The following is a 23,514-nucleotide window of genomic DNA, read 5'->3' on the forward strand; positions in this document are numbered from 1 at the left end:
TGAGTTTTTCTACTTTTTATGTTACAATAGGTATCATTCAGTTGGAACTGACTATTCAAAATGATACCCAATTGTCTTTTTACTACATTGAGCTGTGCCCTCTTCATTCTATCTGATATTTTTCCAACCAGACATCCTGAACAGAAACATTGCAATTGCTGAGCAACAGACCCACACATTTAAGAGTGAACTAGAATTTATGTATTCAAAGGTGTAATGTAACATATTTTGAAGGGCGCTTACTACAAGATTTTATATCATGTTTCTTTATTTCTCGTTTGTTTCTTTCATCACTTTTACATTTGAACATTTTTTCATAATGTCCTGCCTTGTCAAAGCTAAATTTAGATGGAAGAAGAAGGAAATGAAGCAGGGTTGGTTAACCAACAGGCCATAGCTGTTCCTCAAAAATCTCCCCTTTTATTTAATACATTAGCGCTGGCAAGACATTAACAACTGTTAATTGAGTTAAATTTGTACTAGGTCTACATTGGTAAAAACTGCCTCCAGGAAATAGCCATATGCTCACTCTCTAAAGTCTGACACAAAAAAGCTGACAAAAGCTCTCTCCTTATCCTGCCTGTTTGGCTTTTGTACTGTTATCAAAATAGACAGTTAACAGACAGTAGTCTCAGTGCTTGTTAACCTGTAAGCCTGTGGATACTATTCCCTCTGCCTGCAGAGATTGCAATACTAATCAGCTGGCCAATACAGCAGATAGAATAGAATAGAATAGAATTGTTAGACTATGTATCAGGTTTATTAAACACCTGTTTAACTAAAGTAATTCATTTAATTGCCTTTAATCTTATGATCTATGATGCTTTTATACTGCAATCACATGTCTAGAGCAGATGTCTTGCCAGATCTTTGCCAGAAGTCATTCTTATAGAGGGAAGTGAGACTGACGAGGGGTGAAACTTGTGTCACACAGGAGTCACACAAACATGATATATAAGTTACTGATCATGCATTTTTTCTTCAAAGTTCATTGATGCACTGCTTTCCATGTGCATGTCATAAAGAAGTCTTGAACTCAGAAGCCCGGATTGAGACTGCAAAGTGGAGGTTTATGGATACCGTGCCCCAACTGGTGGGAATTTGAGCCATACTATGTTGTGTAGATGAAATGAATGTGACTGATATTTATTCTCAACTAATCACTATATAACTCACAGATCAGAGGTTGATATCAGACCGTCCAGTCTGCAAGTCCCACAAGACCCACAGCAGATTTAAGTATTGCAAGGTCTTTATTTTCCAAGGATGTGGATGGGCATGAACAGTCAATATGCTATTATGGACCATGTAGGCTAGACAGCCTGTTACAGATTCAGGACCAAGATGTTCTTATTGTTCATGTGATATATTTTTTTCATATATCTACAACAAAACTGAATGAGGAAACAGGACAACAAACATTTTCAGTTCAGCCCAAATCAGTCCATCAGCAGTGTAGACCGCTGTCCATGGTGCTGAACCTAATGATGTGATCTCTGAAAAAGTTACAACACAGCCTATTACTTGAGTGCACCAAATTGCTATTTGGCCAAAGTTTGTAAATAACAGCTATTTTCCACAGGGAAACAGCATTTTGTATTGCACTTCCATAAAGCTGAAGGGCTTGCCAGAGACAGATTAAAAATATATCCAACATATCTAAGACAACTATGAGTAAAGCTCCAAAAACACTGGATCCTGCAGTTTTCAAAATGCAACTCACTAGTCTCTCTGGTTAGACCCTCCCTGACTAGTAAAACCCACATCTTTCCAACTCCACAGCCACATTTCAGAAAATCCACAATTTGTTGGGACTTTATTATGAATATAACACTGAAAAAAAACTCTACTCCACGTTTTTGCAGGAGAGAATCTGGCAGTCCAAGGAAAAGCCACACAGTCATCATTGTATTCATTTTCCTGGGGAAAACCCATAAGGTGTTTTCTGTTAAGATAACCAACAGAGATGCACAATCACATCGACTCAATGGAGCTGAGATCCGCATTGGAGATTCTCTTGAAAACAATGGCAACAACAATCCCAGGTAGTTCACAGCCCCAATTACAATAACAATATTATTAAAAGTCAGTCAAATGGATTTAGTCAGAGCTTAGCACATTGGTACCACAGGAGGGAGAATATTTATCTCTATCAAACATTCCCTGCCAGACTGGAGCTAAATATTAATTTATCATTTTGACATTAAAAACTGTGATGCCCTGTTTATGACACCATATCTCCAATCTTTACAATACAGCAGATTGTATGGAACTGAAAGTAACACCTGTGGTAAAAAAGGAATTTACTACTTTTTAGCAAATCTTTGCAGAGTCAACTAAGTAATTTCTGTTTCTTCTGCCAGGTGTGCTGTGATCACAAACATCCCAGCAAGTGCTGCTGTTGAATTCCAGTGTAACGGGATGAATGGTCGTTACATTAACATAGTCATCCTTGGAAGACGTGAGTACCTGACCCTGTGCAAGGTGGAGGTGTATGGCTCTAGACTGGATTAAGTTTAAGATGTACTTAATCTGCAGATACTGTTATATGCACTCAGATGGATCAGAATTATGGCTTTAGCTTCAATTTGATTCTCAGCATGAGAAACCAGTGAAATTGTGTGCAAACCCATTCATTCCCTGTATAACCCTGTATAATGCGGCGTTCATGTCAAATTGGACTACTCAGAATTGCAAGATTCCAAATTGTAAATGGCTCAACAAATTGCAAGTTGTAATTTTGACTGGGAAACTGGGAAATATGGAAGTACTTGAAAATGTAGCAAAGGGGGACACCTCACACCTAGTCAAAGTCTGTTGTTCATAGTGATTAAACCAACTCTTTAATCATACAACCATCTTAAGTTGTCTGACAACATGAACGCTTGCAAGTCGTAAACATGGGAATCTTTGCTATCATTGCCATCAATCCCAGATAACATGAACGCAATATTAATATCAGTCTACAACCACCATATTTTATCTACAGTGTATTTTCATTTCTAATGCTGTTTTGAGCTGTCTTTTTAATACTGTACATACAATACTGAGCCTGACATGTTGGTCTGGATCATAAAACACTTGATATTAGAACACAACTAAATGTGACACAGAACCCTGTCAGAAGCCAGATGCAAGCTCAATGCAATAAGACTGATGGGATGCTGAGTAGAAACTGCGATGCTGTGTCAAAGACTTTTCCAATGTCCAACCAGTTTGAGAGAAGGGGAGAGATTGTTGTTTATGTATTTATTCTATTTTGATGTAAAATTAACTTTATCTTTGGAATCAGTATTCTGTTTGTCCATTTTAAATGGATCAGTGTTAGATCCTGTCTGAGCCAGTAGAGGGCAGTAGTAAAGACCTTTTCAATTAATGCTGGCAGAAAATGTATGTATGATTCTTTTCTGATAACACTTGAAAGTTTGATTTATGCCGGGGTCAGCTATTTCTGTGTTGAGTCATGGTTAGTAGTTAAGCTCTGAGTCAATACTATACTTTTTCTTTGCAAGTGGTCTCATGTTAAAGCTGATAACAGACAGTGGATTCAACAAGTGTTAAGGTACGCTTAAGGACTGTTGGTGATAAACTGCAGTGTATAAAAGGTTTAAGATCCTCCACACATGTTTGAAGACATATAGCATAACTCTGGTTTGAATAATAATTTGTGTCTTATGCAGCTTTTCCACAAACAAGTTCACTTAGCTAATTAGAAATAAGGCCTCTCCTCCTTCTCCCTTGTTTAAAAATCCACATCACATTTGTGTAAGTTGCTTACTGGACCACAAATGGCTCCAAACTAGGAGTGATGACACAAGCACAGAGAAACTTTTTCCTCCTTCAGCAGATGAATGTGAAAACAAACTGCACAGTAAAGCTCAAACATCCAACTGATGGAGCAAGAAGAAAAACACATTTTATGTTTGTGGAGGGGGACTTTAACATTAGCTCTAGTTTGCGCCTCTCATGATGTTATTATGAACTGATAATGTCTGATAAACCCTAAAGGTTGTTTAAAAACACTTATTGTTGTTTTTCCAGAATCCCCAATGACTCTTCTAACCATCTGGATGAAAAACTATTCTGTCCACTGAATGATTAAAAGATGTTTAGCTCATTTCACAAGTTACGCTTCTCTTTTCCAAATCAAAACAAAGATGGCGGCCAATCAGCTACTTAATTAGTGTTAATTAATTAGTCTCTCTGCTTGCTGTAATTGAGACATCTGAGTGCATTTCCAAGACGTATTCAAACTGACTCAGTCATCTTGTCCTTTCGTGGTGTAAAATGTAGAATTAATTATTATAATTTTGTGTCACAGTAGATATAAATACTTTTGATAAGACAATTTCAACAGTGGAGGTTTTTTGCATTTTTGCACAAAAACATCTGCGACATGGTTTAAGTCCATAAGGCTTAATAACTGCTATGTGCAAAACATTCCTGGTTACAGAAAAGTTAAGAAGCAAAATCACTCAATTACATTTTTCAAACATACATTTAAGATACAAAAGCAGTGGTGGTGATGAGAAATATTTTTTTTTTTTTAAATACAGACAAAATAGACAAATATTATAAAAGACATCTGAAACACACCTAGGCCTGTGACAGGAATAAACTATTTATGTCAAAATGTACCAGGAGGTGTGACAACAGCCCCACCTCCTAAAAACAAGCACTTGACTTACAAGACCACTTCTACACTGTGAAATCTTCAGTTTTTATAGGCGTAGTACATAAACCAACAGCTCTGCAATTAAATGCACAAAATGTAACAGATGAAATGTGTACTGTATGATTTGTTCAGCCGCTCGCTCTGGCACGTTTGATCTCACCACAGAAGCACTTTCTGAGTGCATGTTTGTTTAAAAAACATCTCACCAATCTAATTCATTCTTTCACAGCATCATGGTGCCCAATCAATGATCTGCACCAAGGTGTGTTGCACTGAAATGATTTCAACCAGTTGCAAGTTCTTACACAAAAAATACATTAAAGCCAAGAGAGAACTTGCTGCATTTTTAGAACAGAAGTCCATCATGAAACATTAGATACAGTGACCGATGATTGTGAAAGACACACCATCATGTTGGAAGAGTCAACATGAATCAGAAAATTTGCTAACATCCCTTTGATAAAGATGCTACCAAACATCTGTGTGGTGGCCACTTAAATTCACGTTTTCACATGAGGAAGAAGTCTCCTGTTGCCATTCTTCCAACATGGTGGCAGTTAGCTTAGCTTAGCTAAGACTGGAAACAGAGGGAAACCGTTAGCCTGACTCTATCCAAGCACCTCCATAGCTCACTAAATAACATCTTTCGTTTGTTTAATTCATACATAAAAACAAAATGGTTTAATGGGGACTTGTGTTGGACTGTTTCTTGACCAGGGACAATAACTTGTTAAAGTCTTGTGTCACTGTACATTACTCCAGCACATAATGCCCCGTAAACCCACAACTTGCCTGTTTTTGTACAGATTAAACAAACAGAATTTAGTGAACTTTAGAGTTGTTGGTAGATGGATTTTGTTACCTTTAAGCCAGGCTAGCTGTTTCCTCCCGTTTCCAGTCTATGTTAAGCTAAGCTAAGCAGCTGTTGGCTCTAGCTTCATAATTAGCATACAGACATGAGTGGTACCTATTTCCTAATTTAAATTTCAGCAAGAGCACAAATAATCTCAAAATGTCGAACTATTCCTTTAAAAAGACACAGCTGTTCAAATCATTTTAAGACAATCACTCTGTATATTGTCTTATTCTGTTCATTTCTAGAATGATAATTTTTAAAAAAATCTGAATTAAAGAGATTCTGTGTGTTGTAAAGCTTTGCAGCTGCTGCCTTAAATCTGAAAAGTGGCATCAAGCTTTGGCAGCAACAATGGACAAACATTTAAAATGTGTTGTGTATGATTTAAACAGGTGGGGATGTGACTGCAATTTAAACCAAGTCTGACATTATCAGGACTACATGGCAGCTATGGTGCCACTGCTTATCTTTACCTGCAGTGGATGTAAAGGACACTTTTTGACAGTACAAGCTATGAATGTGATCAGCAAAACTGTTTCAACTTTTGTAAAGAGATTCTTTAGAATGTGCTCATTAAAACTGTGAATACCTACAAAATGTACTTAAAGGAATAGTTTGACATCTTTTTAAAAACATGCTCATTCAGATCGATAACACTCTGGTGCCTGTTCAGTAAATATGAAGCTACAGCCAGCAGCTGGTTAGCTTAGCCTAGCATAAATACTAGAAACAACAGGGGAACAGCTGGTCTGGCTCTGTCCAAAGGTTAAAAAATCCACCTACCAACCATCACCCCTAAATATCACTTGTTATGTGATATTTAGGAGTGGGGGTGTCCAGGAAGTTACTGCACCCAGCCAAGAAACAATCCAGCACTTAAAACCACAACTTGTTTTTACACTTTTGTTTTTGTACAGATGAAAAAAAAGAGATGTATCGTGTTAATTTGTGAGTTTCAGAGGTGCTGGCATTTTTCTATGAACAGAACCAAGCTAGCTGTTTCCCCGTTTCCAGTCATTATGCTAGGCTAAGCTAATTGCCTCCTGGCTGTGGCTTCATATTTAGTGTACAGACATGAATTGTATTGATCTTCTCATCTTAACTCTATTCAAGAAAGTAAGCTTATTTCCAAAAATGTTGAACTATTCTGTTAAACAGTCATTAATGTGGGCAGAAGACAGACCCACAGACTGCTACCATTAACATTCATTGCTATGAATAGTTTGGATTGGCTGTTACAGAACTCACAGAACTGATGGTTTTCACACATTAAAAACATATCTCGCATGTGCTACAGTACCCCAAATACAAAACTTTAATATCAGACTTCCTTTGGCAAAAAACAATAACAACACCTCTTAAAGGCCGTACATTGGTATTTTACAAAACAAATGTTTGGGTATTTACAAAAAAAAGTTGTTACATGGCACAGCTGGGGGAAAAACTTTCAACATAAAGTTGAAATGGTTTTAAATTCAAAAACGGCAAATGGTTCGCCATAAAGAAATTCTTACTTTCAAAGTATAACTGAAGTAAGAACAAAAGTGAACTTTTGTTAAAAATCTCATTCTGGATCGACTGAATTTCATCTAGAGGCCAATACTGAATGATATGTATGAAAAAGGTTTTTAAAAGCTTCCAAACACATGAACAGGAATTTCCCCTGTGATTCCAAAGACTCTTAAAACGTTCTTCGCTTCTAAAGAAAATGTCTCAACACCTTGAGGTTTGCATAAAAATACTCACACAAATAAATTATAAAAATAGTATACTACTGAAAAATCTTTTTAGAGGACAACACTGTGCATAACAACAGAAGAAGTCAGTTTGCAAAGGGTATTGCTTCACAGTATGTGGACATCATGGATTGGTCCTGTCAGACAAAATGTACTTCTTAAAGGGGACATATCATGCTTATTGTGATTTTCTATCTATGTTATTTTGATACTGTTATGATGTTGGATGTTTATGTGGTCAAAGTTCCAATACATGAGATGAACATATGTAAAAATGCTTTATTTGAGTCAAAAGCCAGGGCAAAGTTTGCAAAGTTACTAAGTTCCCTACTTCCCCACCGAAATGATGTCAGATTGTTCGCACATGCCCACAAACGGCCATCTGTTCCATTACCTTTGTTGCTAAAGTTGTTCAATGGGTTGTTCATGTTGTCCGCTCACATATTTCTGATCAGATTTGGGCTTGAACATGTATGCATTTGTTTGAGAAGTTTTTATTTGAGTTAAAAAAAAAAAAAAACGAGAAAAAGAAGTGAAATCCTACTACTACTATTGGTTTACATAGCCACCGGAACTGGTGAAAGTCTGAAGAAGGGCAGCTTCCGAGAGCTGGCCAATCAGAACATAGTGGTTTCAGACAGAGGCTGAACTGAGAGGCTGCATGAAGAGTCAGTACAAGATAAATGAGTTTTTGAACTGTAAATCATGCAAAGATATTCCAGTAGAGCCCCAGAATAAAAATACAGACCTGGAAATGTGTAATGATATGTCCCCTTTAAGCTTGAATCACAGAAAATCAATTCTAAACAGCAATAAAAACAATACTGATGTATGAACAGCATCTCTGAGGACACAATGTTACTTAAAATAGGGATTCTTTGTAACAGAACCAATGCAGCAAGCTACATGAAGAGCTACAACAACTTTTAGCCTTCACTTGGGCACCAACTGGAGCGTAATGGGAACAGGGGGAAAGATGCAGCAATAGGGTTGATTGGCAAAATGTAGTGAATCAGGGGTTTCTTTAAGTCATAAATACCGAAAACCGTTACAAGTTGTTTTGGCGAGTCCGACCAATATTAGTCCACTGCCCAGTCAATCAGAGCACCGCAAAAAAGGGGAACTATGTGTGTTTGAGTTTTGGGAAGTAAAAAGCAGCAACGGCAGTGACAGACCGAAAAAAAAAATGTGAAAAAGAGCAAGTTTGGCGCAGAACCAGTCCATCCCACGCTGTTATCTGAGATCTTTGGTGACTTTGGGGACTTTGAGAACTTTGTAAATGTCATTGGAAAAGACTGTGGTGAAGTGAGGCCGTGAGTTCCTGGACATGTGGGTGCAGAGAGGAATTTTACCGACATTTTGGGGATCCTCAATATCCCAGATCTCTGGCATACTGCACCCGGGTCTGGGCGAAGAGAGAGGGAAGAAGAACAATGAATGAGAGAGAAAGAGGGAGAGAGGAAAACAATCAGAAATAGGGACAATTTGTGCAGCATTTGAACAAAATTACAAGATTCCAGTTTGCTATTTGTAATTCTATGTGCATGATGAAGGACTGAAATGTAGCTACTGAATAAATATACCTAAGTGCTGACAGTGTGTGGGAGGAGATTTTTTAGTTTTGAACCACTTCTCTCTGGCTAAAAGCAACAGTTAAAAGCCTAAAATCTAGAAAAACCAAATGATCACAGGTAACAATGTGCACTATTGAGGTACCTGGTTCTCCTGGTGCACCACGAATCCTCCAGGACGAAGAAGTCCACTCCGAGCTTCATCAGGTTCCTCTTTACGGTTTCTCCAGACATGCGGCTGTACATGGAGTAGACCAGCTTGGTTCTCTCCCTGCAAGGAAACAATACAATGACAGACACAGTGGAGGACAACTTGAGTCTCATTGTAAGTCCAGAAGGGTTGAGTCAAGAGTAACTGTGACTTGTAGATTCCTGAAGACATCTGGTGCTTCTAATGAACAGAACGATGCAGCGTCTGTTTTGTTATTCTGACTTTACATGATGGAGAATCCAAATGTTTTCAACGGCCAAGGGCTCAACTGCAAAACTCAGATCAGTCACGTAGTCATGAGTGATGTGGTGCTTGTCATACTGACCTCAGACCAGCGTCTTCATAGTGGGGGTGGTTGACGATGGGTCGACCTGTGGAGAGCTTCACACTGGCCATGGTGGGCATGGCTCCCGCAAACACAGAATCTGTATCACACACACAAAACATACTGTTAAGGAAGTAACTGCATTAATCATATAACTGTGTGATCAACTATGTATGTGTAATCATATAAACTGTGTGTTTAAAGTATGCGTGGAGGCTGAGTTCAGCTGTGTGTGAAGGCTTTAACAGTGGGTGGCTGTGTACATATCTGAAAACCTTGAAAGGACAAAGGGCATGTACCCAATAGAAAAGAAACTTAGTGAGCAACAGTTTGATCTTTTGGAAAGGTCATGGACAGACATCCATCTGTGGAAAGCTAAGACAAAGAGCGAGTATGAACAACCACTGTGGCATCATTAAAACTAATTTGGAGATTATTCTAAGTGTCAGGGACATATGACAGAACTTGTTGACCCCCCCCCCCCTTTTTTTTTCCGCTGATCCGAACAATGATCCGATCCGTGACTCAAATCTGTGATACGATCCGAACCGTGAGTTTTGTGATCCGTTGCACCTCTAATAGAATGTATCTATTATTACAACTTCATACCATGGCGATGGCTGGCAGGTGTCCTTTCAAGTTGTTTATTAGGACAACATAACAACAGTTGTTCTACTGATAAATTAAAATGCAGGTAACCATGGCAACACTCCTTGTGAAACATAATCATGAGTTGACCACCTGTCTCTTTCCTGTGATGAGTGGTCATAGTATAAAAAAATACTATGATATAATTCATATCAGAGCCTTTCTGGGGTACTCAGACATATTAATTATCAGATTATCTGATAAAATAAAGCAACAAGGACAAAGTGCCCATTTATCTGTATCACGGGAAGGAGTTCATACAGTAAGTAATCATGTATCATCACATGTACCAATCAAGTCTTCGTACAAGGTGAATGGAGGGCTATAAAAAAAGAAGCCAAATGTTTGAGAGTATTTTAGCAATGAAGGTATTGTTTATGTGTCTGATTGTGCAGGATGACATCATCTGAAGTATGTAAGGGGAAGGTTTGTCAATTTTATCAACCATAATGAACATCTCTCAGCTACGGGGCTTTTTTCCTCTTTATTCAAGAGCATGGTTTTTCAGTTTGAGAGCATGATTTATTGATTTCACATTCAGATTTTGTAATTCTTTCCTTCAAACCCTGCCCTCGTACTTAAATAACCCCTGCTTGCACTTAGATTTGCTTTGCTTCTACTCAAACTGTATGCTTGCACTCGGATATACTGTTGCTTGCACAGATTATCTGCTCCAGCTTCAGTCCTTCTCCTCGCACTCAGGCTACTTCTGGCCCTGCCTCCTTGCAGGCGCGTTCACTTTACTTCGTAGAGCGTTTACTTCTTTAAGCGTCCCATACAAGCGTCCTGGACATATGACGGCAGCCGTATAGCTCACAGACAAAGTATGTATGTGTGTATATATATTTATTAACTGTCCTTTTATTCCTTTGACCTTTGAATTACAAAATTATTGAACTTTTCACACAATGACTTTTGCTTTGTAGATTAGTAAGCAAGTAACTTACACACACACACACATCACGGAAGGGAATAATACTTGTGTTCAGCCTGAAGAAGCTGCACAAGTAAATTTCTGAGCAGATTCTGCTGTAGTGTGCATGCTCGCAGAGCTATAATGGCATTTAAAGTGGAAACAGAAGCTCTCTTGGCTTTGTATTATAACCGTTCATCATGAAGTTATTATGTAATCATGGAACATCTGCTGCAGTCTAACAGTTTGATATGAGGTTTACAAAAAGCAGAGTAAACTTACTGTATTCCTCAAATCAAGACTTTCTAGATTATCACAACAATGAGCAAAATAATTAGGATTCATGGAGGCCTGCTGTGTACAGTTGGGAGGGTGAAACATCACTCACCTGGCCGGGTGTTGTCCTGGATCCAGTCCAGCAGCTCCTCCTGCGGCAGATTGCTGAACTCGCCGATAATCGCCCACTGGGCCTGCAGGTTGGCCACTCCCTGTACAGCCATGATGGCCAAGACAGCAAACACCACAACCTGGTGCTTAAACTTCTCCCCGATCCAGCCGAATAACTGATATAACAACCAGGGAGGACGGAGAGAGAGAGAGCAGTATTGAAGGACAGCTTCCACGCTCAACAAACCTTCAGCCAAACAGACGATCTCACTATAAATTCTTAAAATGCTGTAAACATAATTTAAGTTTACAGATGTAGTATTTAAGTGTTTAAATCATTTCACTTCACTCGTGGTGAGAGACAGACCTGTTTGGAGCAGATCAGCGAGGCCATGATGCACATGTGCGGCGTGAGGAAGAGCTTCAGACGCATGATGAGGACGGCCAGGACAGCGAACGCCACCAGCTGCAGGCTGTGATACACCAGCTGCAGAGCGACAAGTTTACAGTCTGATCAAAACTGACACGAAGGCACAGAGGAAATGAAACAAGCACGAGGAGTTGGAGGGATCAGGTGAGCTTAACACAACCACAATAATCTACCAGTATAAACTCTGACCAGTCCACTCTACTGAATTCATTTTTCTGGGGTAATTAAATTCTTTGGATTCTTTGGTTGCCTCAAATTTGTTTTTTTAAACAGTTGAAACCCAGAAATGGTTCTTTGATATTTCTGTACTTTATTTTCTTGTCATTTATCAGCTGACATATAGCTGATATATCTGCAATCTGCAGTCAGGCTCTTCTGTATGTTATTTTATACTGCAGCATTATTAATCATTGATTACAAATGCATTAAGTGTGGGAGTTGATTTTAATTCCCCAACAGACCCTTTTTTTTTTACTGTCAAATAGTGCTGAAATAATAGGTCGATTACTCAATTAATAGAAAAGTAATAAACAATACTGATGATCATTTCAGTCATTTATAGAGAATAAAAAAGCCAAATAGTCACTAGTTTCAGCTTCTAAAATGTGATGATTTGCTTATTTTTTTCTATTTTTATATACTAACAAATTAAAAATCTTTTGGTTCTGGACTGTTGTTTGGACAAAACAGTAGAGCTGCAATAATTAGTTGATTCATATTTTTGTCAATCAACAGAAAATTAATCATCAACTATTTGTTTTTTTTTTTAGCAAAAATGCTAAACATGTGCTGGTTCTAGTTTTAATATCTACTGATTTGATGCTTTTCTCTGTTTTACATCATTATAACTGAATATCTTTGGGTTTTGGACTGTTGTTCGGGCAAAACGAGACATTTGAAGATGTCTCCTTAGGCTGTGGGAAATTAGACACTTTTTACTTTTATGTGACATTTTATAAACTAAACACTTAATCAAGAAAATAATTAGCAGATTAATCAATAATGAAAACAATTATAAGTTGCAGTCCTCAAAACAAACGATTTGAAGACAACACCTTGGACTCTGGGAATTTGTGACGAGCACCATTTGTCCACTTATGATATTTTGTACACAAAACAAATAATCTAAAAATGAATTGATAGATTCATTTAAAATAAAATAATCCTAAATTGCAGCCCTACTGTCAGGAAAGCAATTATCTCTGTAGAGGAAACTCCCCTCCAAGTTAAACTCTCATCTAAGCTCTGAAGAAAAGCTACATTTCCTGGATAAAATATATAATGAAATAATGTTTTGATCTAAAGTACTTTTTTTTTTTTAGCATGGCTTCCCTACGCACACTGGGAACACCCTTGGGTTTAGTCACTGAGCCATACAGGAACATTAAAGCAATGATATGGGAAACTGCCAGACTACGTGGCTGGTGGATGAACATCTGAACATTTTCCTGCCCTGGGAGAGACATTAGAGAAGATGATATGAAGCAGCTGGAAGAGAGCTGAAAAAAAAAGAGGTACAGAGAGAGATTTCATAGCAGAAGGGAAGTTGCATTGCAGTTCTCAGTAATGAGAGGATGGATGAAAATCACTTAGGGGCACAGCGACTGAGCAGACATTACAGCACTGGAGGAGTCTAATCAAATAAAACAGGTTTAGAAAACTGGAGCAATGCTGTAAAAATCCCTGAAAGTTCACACTGAGGTGTTAACAAGATAATGTGTCTGTATATACTACACTATGGAAAAAAGAAATGAAAGCATATTTTTTCTCACCTCTCCCTTTGCGACTATTTCAGGCCTGCAACAGAGAAGAGTAGAAATATACTGTTTAAACTCAGCTTGTCCAATAGGGGACAAAAAAAAACATGCAAAAATTTTGAAATATTAAAAAACATATATATTATTCATGAAGACGTTGGTTATTTAAACCTGCAATGACTGATTTTTGGCCACTTGGGGGCAGCAGAAACAAGTTGTGAACACAACACTGCCATATCACCTTTTAGGTTGATATGTTGAACTTGTTAGCAAACAGTTGCTTATTTCCACATCCAGCAGCTATGGAGCAAAATTATCATTCATTTGGAGTCGTGTTTCTGTCCACCTGGTGAATGTCAGTCCAATATTCACTCTCTTTCAGCTCTGTTTTGCTTCCTACCAACTCCTGAGGGAAATATCTGGTTATTTAGGTACTAAATGCTCCACTGTGTCTGTTTGCTGTTTGCTGCTGAGCAGGTAGTGCACAGTGGGTTTTTTAGAGCTTTTTCTCTGAAAACATCTGCCTGCTGTATCCGAAAATGACACTATGAGAGCGCTGAGAGTGAACCAAAAAAGTAGAGTTACAGCCAGACAGCTAAACAATGAGCCGAAACCTGTTATAAAACTCCATAAAGCCGAGGGGAGCTGCAGATTCATCACTACGAGCCACACACAATGCATTACACACTGACATGTGATACCGTTGTCATTATGTAAAACACCCATTATAGCTGGTTTAAAGCTAAAATAACATAATTACCAAATAATTCAGATTTTCCTATTTAATACATGTAATTGATAAAGTGACTCATATTCAGAAAAAAGGAAGAAGCTGTGAAATGCAAGAAAATGAGAGAATCCGTTTGCACTTTCCCTCTTTTTTCTGAGTATTTTAACCGTTTGGAAAAAAGCGAACAAAAAAATATAGTGAAATCAGCGAGGAGGCCTAAGGATGCTCACCCTGCAGCTTCATCGACATCGTCAGTCTTGACAGACGTCTTCCCGCCGTCCCTCAGGAATCTGATTATATCCTGCACGGTCTGGAAAAAGTCAAATGTTAAGAAAAATATGAAAAGAATATTCATCTACGTGTCATGTTTCCAACAAACAGTGCACTGAATGTGATGAACCTCCTACCAGCTCGCTCATGTACTGCACGCCATGCTTTGTCAAATCGGCTCATGTATTCTTAGCTTAGCGTGGGCACGTTGTAATAAGATTAGAGTACATAAAGAGCAGTTCCTCAAATTATTACATTTTTTTTTTCTCTCTAGTGTTTCTCCCTTTAAAATGTTTCATGTAACAGGAATCAGGAATAAGTGTCTCTTGTCTTTACTTCTAAAAGCTTAAACATACACATGTAAATGTCAACTACATGCAGGGCAAATAATAATAAAAAAAAAAAAAACAGCAATTTTCGGACCGATAGAGTAAAATCAGACTTTTAAAAGACTGCCGGCTCTGTCTTTCTGCTGCAGTGAAGCAGCGTCTCAAGGCTCTAAAATGATATGAATTTCATGTTTGACTGCTCGCTGTGTTGCTCTGAAAGGTTTCATACTGCAGGCCTCACACTATCTGGCAGTCAAATCTGTACAATTTCTGTTCCTAAGGACTACACCGAAGACTGTTCATTTCCCACAGGTTTGGAGAAAGTGAAGGAGACGTTTCTTATTAATATTTATTTCGTGTTGTCTTTTCCCTGCCTCTCCTCAGGTGCCTTCTGTTTACTACAAGCTGTTGTTATTTGTAGGGCTGCACCCTAAACGAGGACGATTCAATCCATCAGTCAAGAAGCCTTTAAGTCTAATTGCCTTTTTTTTTTTTCAACTGTGTCATTGTACACAGAGAAGGCAGGGTGACACGACGCAGAGCAGCTTAATGCAGCATCTAACCACGTCTACCGTCCAGTGATTGACCCAGGCACACTTTTTATTTCTCTGACTGTGTGGAAATTGATGAACAACGGCACTGAAATGCACGTCTCACAGGTAAAACATGAGACTCATGTAGACTGTTAAAGGATCTTAGTGTAGAGCAGCACCAGCGCATGAAATCAAAATATCCAAGTTATGAATTTAATCAATTTCTGAGGTCTGGTCTTAAACATAGAACAACTTACCCTCCAAGCAATGAGAGCAACCACCAGCATGTTGATGGGCAGCAGCAATGTTTTGATGTATCGTACAGGAGTCTGAGAGGGAGAGAGACAACAGTTATCTCATAATGTTATAAAAACACATGAACTGGAGCGCCCTGGTAACTGAACGGTTACTACGCATGCCACATAACCACAGTGTTCCTTTTTCAATTCCAGCCAGGGGCCACTGTCTGCCACTTCACTACCTACTATTCAATAAAAAGGCAAAAAGCTGCAGTGTAGCATGAACCTTTTCCAAAATGAGCTTCCTGGCTCTGTTGTCAGATTTCTATTTCCCCTCAAGGTTTCCTCCACACTGAGTCCCCACTGTGAGGCAAAACCAGCCACTTCAATACAAAACAGCAGGAACTTATGCATTTCTGATATCGTCACAGCAGACCGCAGTGACATTTTGAAAGCGAATGTCTGCCGATACCTTCACACAAAACCACCAGAGACTTGCTTTTTATCAGTGAAAGGCTGCAGCTCACTGAGCTGCACTCTTCAGTTATCACTACTTTGTGGCAGCTCTGACCAGAGGAAGTCGAATGTCAGCTCTGATGGAGGTTGTGCTTTGGGGGGGGGGGGAGCTCAAGTGTTCAGCTGAGACGTACCTCTAACTCCATGAAGTCAAACTCTGCAGCACATGTATACATCAGAGTGTGGAAGTCCTTGTAGCTGGTGAACTTAGACTTGATCAGCCCACTGATGTGAGCCTGGAAAAAGAGAAAAAGAACCAAAACATTATGGACATTGTTGGACATATTTCGTGTACATTTTGTATTTCAAAATGTTATTTAATCCCTGACTTCAATGCCACATACAAATGCCATGTATAAATGTTTGAATACACACTGGAAAACAATAATTGTTCAGAATGACCTTTTCTAATGGTGGCAATAAACAATATGAGGTCATCACTTTAAGTTTTGTTTTTTCCGAATTACTTCTAAATATTTCTACATGTAGACATGAAAACCAATTTTCCACATTCCTTTCAAGCCTTTTTAATCATATCAAAATTATTTTTGTCATCATATCAGGAATGTAATTGACTGTGAACACGTTTTAAAATGAATATTTGCATTTTTTATTTAGAAAGTTAAAGAGTAATTCAATACAGACTGGGACCAGGATCAATTAATAGTGTTAAAAAGTGACTGAACATATTATTTACTAACACACCAAAATGGATTTAGTGTAAAATAATTCTTTTAGTTACAGTAGCTTACATCATCGGAGGCACCGAGGATTGTGGACAGCATGAATTTGAAGAGAACGGTGGAGCCGACCCAAGCCAGACCCTGCATGACCTGAGGAGGAAGAAGAGGTTCACACTGGTAGTCTGATATGTACACACATAAACCTCACTCAGACAGAGACCTGCAATCTACAAGCCAAAAAAAAAAAATCAGCTAGTTCCATTATTTCACCTCTTTAAAGCCTCAGCTGGTTTCTTACTAAACTGACTGATAGAGGAGTTGAAACTCATGGCTGTACGGTCAATAGCCTGTTTGTTTTCTGAGATGTTAGTTTCAAATATGTGTACATAGGCACTGGATTTAAACATTTAATAAGAAATGACGGATTTTAAGCCACGTTTGTTTTTTGTTGTGCAAGAATTAAGTGTATCCCTCTAAACAGGTGGAACAGAAATTATTGTTCAAGAAAATACTAAAGTCTGTTCAAAGGTCTGTTAAAACAGTTTCTCAAAACACTGCAGGAACCTTTATTGAATTGTGTGTTTCTGTGTAAACCAGTGAAAACCTAAAATGTAAACCTGGGTTAAATTATATATGTATTCTTGTACCCTTTTTCTTGGAAAAATATATAATTTAATTGTGAGAATTAAATTTGTGGAAAGGATTTATGTTTATCAAGGATGACTAGTTATTTGTATGGAAAATAGTGAGTTTGCTATGAATTCCTGAGGAGTTGTGATTGATTTATAATTCTGTATTTGGCTTTAATGTTCTGTTGAAAGGCTGATAGTTTTCCTCTGTATGTGCCTGACTGTTGATTCTGTAAGATGACCTGGTTTGGTTGCTGTGTTTATGTGTATGTATGACTGTATGTGTGGTGGGTGGATATGTGTGGTGGGTCCGCTGGTGCTAATGGGGATCCTAATAAAGAAAGACAGAAACAGAAACAAATAATTCATACCCAGGTGACGATGCCAGGTTTGAAGAATTGAGCAAATCGATCCCTCAATGCAATGATTCCCTAAAAAAAACAAAGAAAAACAAATCAGCAAGCCAGAATTCACCAGAGAAAAAACAAGATAATCCAGACCCACCCAAAACGTTGTTATTTTAGACTAGCTGGACACATTGATCATATTTAACTTAACTTAATGAACCGGGACACTCTAAGGTCCCACTCACCCAGATGGAGACGAGCGAGGAGGCGTAGAAGGACGTGAGGAGCATGGAGTTGCCAAACATCAGGATAAAGCAGACGGCGAGTGTGATCTGCAGAGAGGTGAGACAGGAAAGGAAGGAGGAGAGGAGGCTTTATTCACCGCCCTCCTGTTGTATTCACACAGCTGCGGACTGCGCAACCGGTGATTTCAGTAGCTTGATGTGTACGATCTGTCTGTGTAATTAGAAATAATGCTGAACATGTGAGCTTGGCACCGAGCACGGAGGCACAGCCAGCTTCTGTGGTCTCATAAAAACACTCAGTTACATTTTCACTGCTAAAAAAACTAGAATCTCTTCCCTCTCTATAACACGAGGGTAGTCTGAGATAAATAAGTGTCAGAAAGAATTCCTCTGTGTGACAGTGTTGTTGAATACACTCCAGAGATTAAATTCAGTGCATTAGACTCTGAATACACAGCGACCATCACAACATAATCCTATTAAATGAGCTCTTGATGCTTAATCCCTCAATGAAGAGTGAAATAATGCACCACTCTGCAAACATACTGTATGGAGAGAGCGGGGTGACCGAAAATGCACATTTAGGTAGTGCTGAAACAACACTGAGAGTTAATAATTATCAGAACAATTTACTGTTTCTAGAGCAGCAACAGAAAAATCACTATATAAACTCAATAATATCTAAAATGTCAGTAAAAAATAAATAATATTTCTGACTGTAATACCGAGTGGAGTTCAGAAAGAATGAAGGACATTCATCCTGTTCACCCTCCCTCTGCTGATGATGTGATTCACTGCTGCAGATACGGCTGGCAGAGGGAGGAGGGGCTGGTTTGTCTCATTTCTGTAGCTACGTTTACAAGAATTTGCTAAATTTTAAGATTTGTGTCAAACTAAGACAAACAGTTACATAGAGACAGCTTTCGTTTGTTCGTAACAATTCGCTATTAGCTTAACAAGCTTGCTGTGGGAGACTGTGGGCAAAGCAGGTGGAAATATCACTTTTCTACGTACTCATGCTTGTTGAACAGGTGGTTTGATAAAATACTTTTTATTCACAAAGGTTTTATTGCACTTACAGTAATGAGTGCAGCTGTGAACTCGAGCAATCTTTGAGTTATTTTCACTTCACTGTGTCTACCAGCTTCTCTGCTCTGCTGTTCGCTTCGTGTGTGTGTGTGTGTGTGTGTGTGTGTGTGTGTGTGTGTGTGTGTGTGTGTGTGTGGGAGCTGAGCAGAGGAGAGGACAGAGAAGCACCATAAATGACAGTAAAACAAACTCTCAACATAGTGGAGGTTTTTTTTCTGTCATTTGGTTTAGGTGCTGTGATCTTTCTACTCTAATAGAAAACTGAGGAAACCAGTAAGTCGCCACATTAAAGAAGCTACAACCAGTAAATTCTTGTCATTTTTTCTGAGAAAAATCACTTATTTGATTAACAGAGTTGTTCCAAATAAATTTTCTGTCAATCAATCAATTGACTTTCAGCTCTATAACTGACTAATAATTTATTTTTCAAGCTAAAACACCAGGCATCCTCTGATTCCAGTTTCTCAAATGTTGCCTTTCTCTGTTTTATAGAACTGTAAATTTTTAATGGTCACTTTGGGAAAATAGCAATCCTCATTCATTTCTGACATTTTTAGACCAAACAATTAATTGATTAATTAATCAATCATAAAAATAACTGACAGATGAATCGATGATGAAAGTATTTGGTAGCTGCAGCCCTACATGTTAGTACACTCTGTAACAAGTGACACTTCTCAGGCTCACTAACACTGCTGTAGGTCATAGAGGACACACGCCTCGCTGTGCGCCTCTGTTCATTTCCTAAACATACACACAAACACACACAAACACACACACACACACACACAGACACACACAAAGCCAAATTCATCATTGCCAAGCTTTCTAAATTATGCAGAGCCATATGCCTCCCTCTGACACAAATCTCCACCATCTTACCACAGAGGGCCGTCTTATCTGTGGAGCACACAGGCCCTCGCTAACAGCGCCTGCTGAGAGGATTAGGAAGGGAAGAATGTGGAGGAGAGGGATGAATGGCCACAATAACACACACACATACACACACAAACATCTTTACGTCCTCACATCGAAGCAGATATACTTTTGTCCTTGGCGGAGTGAACCAAGTTGCCGATATATCCTCTCTATTTCATGCTACAGCGGACTTTTGCAAACACGCGCACAGATGCATGACCGGTATCATCGTTAATACTTAAGAAAGTCCTTCCTGTCTCCGCTGGTGTTGTCCTCACAGCTCTTGTGAAATTGTCCCCCGGCCGAGCGAGATAAGAACCGAGGCGGAGCACATTACAACTGAGAGGACAGCAGCTGGAGAGCAGCGCTCACTCATGGTGAGCACAACAGATGATCCACTCAGTCATGGAAAGGCAATGTAATGTACATTCATGATACATCAAAACTACAATGTCTTCTCTATTTTCTTTCAGTTATTTGCTTTTCTTTCTTTATTCAGTGTTGGTTTTTTTGGCTCACCTGCACAGCTTGGTAATTTGCACATTTTCTTTTTCCATTTTTAGTCATTTTGTTGTCTCTCTTGTTTCAGTGAATGGCTTTCGTGTCATTTTTATTACTGTTCAATCAAATCAAGCTACAGCAGCGCCAATGACCTGCATGATGCACCGGTGACAAATCAGTGTCAAGTTAGGAGACAGAAACACTCTGTTGGATTGATTGATTGACTGATTGATTGATGGAGGATGTGGAAAGGTCGTGTACTGTACCATATGAGTGACCAGGATAGACTGCATCTTTGCGGCGCCGAGGTAACCCAGGATATACGACGCAAATAGAGAAGCCACCTGAAAAAGACAATAAAAAAAGAGACAACATCAACACTAAATCACTTATAAACAACTGTGCGGTTGTAAAGTTCTACAGAAGGTATGAAACAGGTGATACAACTGAGGATGAAAATGTTGAGAGAGAGAATAGAAAATACTGTTATTATTAATTAATCAATCAATTTTGAGATTTTAATATGGATAAAACAGATCCAAACAAAAAAATAAAATACTGACTGATTGTACTTAAACACAGTGAAAGTCTATAATTATTCCAGTGGCACACTCCAGGCTCCATAGCTATGTACATGTATGTAACAATAGAGGGATATAAGGTATGATAATATTATAGAGATTAATACCAGCTAACAATATGTAACTAATTGTGGGATTATAAAAGAAATAAAGACCTGGAGCATACTTTGTGTATTTGCCAGACATATCGCTCCTTCCAGACTGAGGAGTTTCCCCCAGAGACCATCACCCTGTACCAAAAACACCTCATACCAAATCTCTGAATGACTTCAGACCCAGAGTTCTCACACATATACTTAGGAAATGTATGGAGCCTCTCATGTGTAAAGAGCTCTCATCTCAAACAGCTGAGTTTATGGACTCCATGCAATTTGTCTACCGGAGCTACTTGAGATGTTGAAGATGCTACACTCACTCGCCTGGATAACGGTCGTCTAGACAGCTTTCACTTATGTCTGTATTCTTTTTGTGGATTTTTCCTCTGCTTTTAATACAATCCAGCCCCACCTCCTCTTAAAGTGTGACCTGAATGTCAGCAGCAGTCTGGTCCTTTGGGTCAGAGAATCCCTGAGAGAACAGCCCCAGCGTGTCTGCATCAACACCATCCTCTCTGACTGCAGGGGTCCCTCAGGGATGTGTTCTAACTCCCCTGCTGTTCTCAATATGCACAAATCAAGTGCAGTGTAACAGCAGTGACCTCTCCCTTATCAAGCATGCGGATGATATGGCCCCGGTCGCCTGCCAGCAGAATGTGAACAGCGCCTCCTACTGCCAGTACATCAACAGCCTTGCCTCCTGGTTTGATGACAGCTTCTTAGACCTTAATGTTACCAAGACCAAGGAGCTATGTCTAGGAGGCAACAAGCCGATCAGTATGGAGGGCCAGGAAGTGGAGCTTCAAATATCTGGGAACAGTAACAAGACAATAAACTCACCTTTCAAGACAATGTCAACCACATCTACAAGAAAGCAAGAAAGCGCCTCGTTCTTCTCAGGAAACTGAGGAGCTTCAACACCAGCCAGCCAACTCTGTCCATGGTCTACAAATCACTAACTGAGTTTCCCCCCATTGTCTCATGGTATGGAAACCTCTCAGTAAAACAAAAAAACAAACTGACACTGGTTGTCAACCAGGCGAGCAAGATCACTGGAGACAAACGACTCCAACTCCCGGATTTATTTTCTCAATCCGCAATCAAAAAAGGCAATCCAGATCTACAACGACCCCAACCATTCTCTACTCTCAGCATCTCAGTTGCTGCTATCGAACTGCAGACTGAAAGTCCCAATGGCCGGGAAGAACGGTTTACAAGAAATCCTTTATTCCATCAGCTGTGACCTTCCTCAATAAGAGCCTGTTTAAATAGGCCCCTTGGAACTACCCCACTCCCCCTCAAAAACACTTTTTTTTTTACCCTTTCCCTTCAGCCCCCTCCTTTTTAAGGCTGCTCTTTGGGACTTTCTGCAACCAACTCCATCACCTATGTTAATGTACATGCATTTATTTGTTGTGTATTATGCATTGTTGTGATGGTTATGTCGGCCTTACATGCCAGTGGGAGAAAAATCCACTCATCACTTTTATTACTGCCACTTATTCACTTTAAGATTCCATCACACTTTAATAATTATTGTGTATTGTTATGTATGATGTCTCATACGCCAGTGCTAAAGACAAATTTCCATTTTATGTAAATTTATCTGACAATAAAGTAATGTGAATCAGAGCGAGGGTGGATATATTTGGCTGCAGGTTGGGTCACGCACACAGCGGATGAGACAAATAGGTTCAATTAGCAAATTACAAAGATGAAACAAAGAAATAATAGCTGTAAAATAACTTGTCTCGTGTTAAAACCCCTTACTGTGCGGCTGGCAGCGTGGGCTAAACTGTTGCTAAGCAAATATGCTCGCAGCAGTGACCTACTTGTTCTGGAGTCGCAGTTCAAACTCCGACTCTTCTGTCTGCCAGCCTACACTCCTCAACTTATTCCACTCTTAGGATTTTATATGCGTATTTTTTTTAAGGTATATTGAGAGACCTTTAATTCAATTAAATAAAATCGTGTATTCTTGGTATTTCTGCCGTATCCGCTCGCTTTCTTTCAGTCTTTCCTGCCTGTTATTTTTTTTTCTGCACTCCTTGCACCTTCTTTGTCCTCTTCTATCAAAGTCTCTATTTTCTCTCTAATCTCTCTGCCCCTTCTCCTTTCTTCCCACACTCTCTCTCTCAATGTTTCTCTGGCTCTCTGTTTACCTGAGTGAGCAGCACGAACTGGGCGAACTGCCAAGGCAGCATAAAGCACAAATTGGAGATGCCCAGAGCAACCATGGCTGTCCTGCTTGGGTTCCGTGTCCTGGGGAGAGAAGCGAGACGGAGATGGAGAAAAAAAAA

The 23,514-nt window shown here is 39.1% G+C and overlaps 1 protein-coding gene across 1 annotated transcript in view; it reads right to left on the reverse strand.

The window, feature by feature from the left end:
• Window positions 1-4,869: 4,869 nt before the first annotated feature.
• dpy19l1l (dpy-19-like 1, like (H. sapiens)) overlaps window positions 4,870-23,514 on the reverse strand; it is a 28,523-nt gene continuing 9,878 nt past the window's right edge. Inside the window, exons 9-22 of the mRNA XM_067600606.1 lie at window positions 23,377-23,476; window positions 20,805-20,882; window positions 18,031-18,117; window positions 17,810-17,869; window positions 16,879-16,959; window positions 16,261-16,362; window positions 15,629-15,700; window positions 14,470-14,549; window positions 13,525-13,549; window positions 11,690-11,809; window positions 11,324-11,498; window positions 9,375-9,474; window positions 8,984-9,109; window positions 4,870-8,672 (exon numbers count right to left, since the gene is read on the reverse strand). Coding sequence (XP_067456707.1) covers window positions 8,501-8,672; window positions 8,984-9,109; window positions 9,375-9,474; window positions 11,324-11,498; window positions 11,690-11,809; window positions 13,525-13,549; window positions 14,470-14,549; window positions 15,629-15,700; window positions 16,261-16,362; window positions 16,879-16,959; window positions 17,810-17,869; window positions 18,031-18,117; window positions 20,805-20,882; window positions 23,377-23,476 — 1,378 coding nt within the window. The 3' untranslated portion in view covers window positions 4,870-8,500. The remainder of the gene's footprint in view (window positions 8,673-8,983; window positions 9,110-9,374; window positions 9,475-11,323; window positions 11,499-11,689; window positions 11,810-13,524; window positions 13,550-14,469; window positions 14,550-15,628; window positions 15,701-16,260; window positions 16,363-16,878; window positions 16,960-17,809; window positions 17,870-18,030; window positions 18,118-20,804; window positions 20,883-23,376; window positions 23,477-23,514) is intronic.

The sequence above is a fragment of the Thunnus thynnus genome, chromosome 10 (assembly GCF_963924715.1).
Source record: "Thunnus thynnus chromosome 10, fThuThy2.1, whole genome shotgun sequence".
NCBI classification, from domain to species: domain Eukaryota; kingdom Metazoa; phylum Chordata; class Actinopteri; order Scombriformes; family Scombridae; genus Thunnus; species Thunnus thynnus.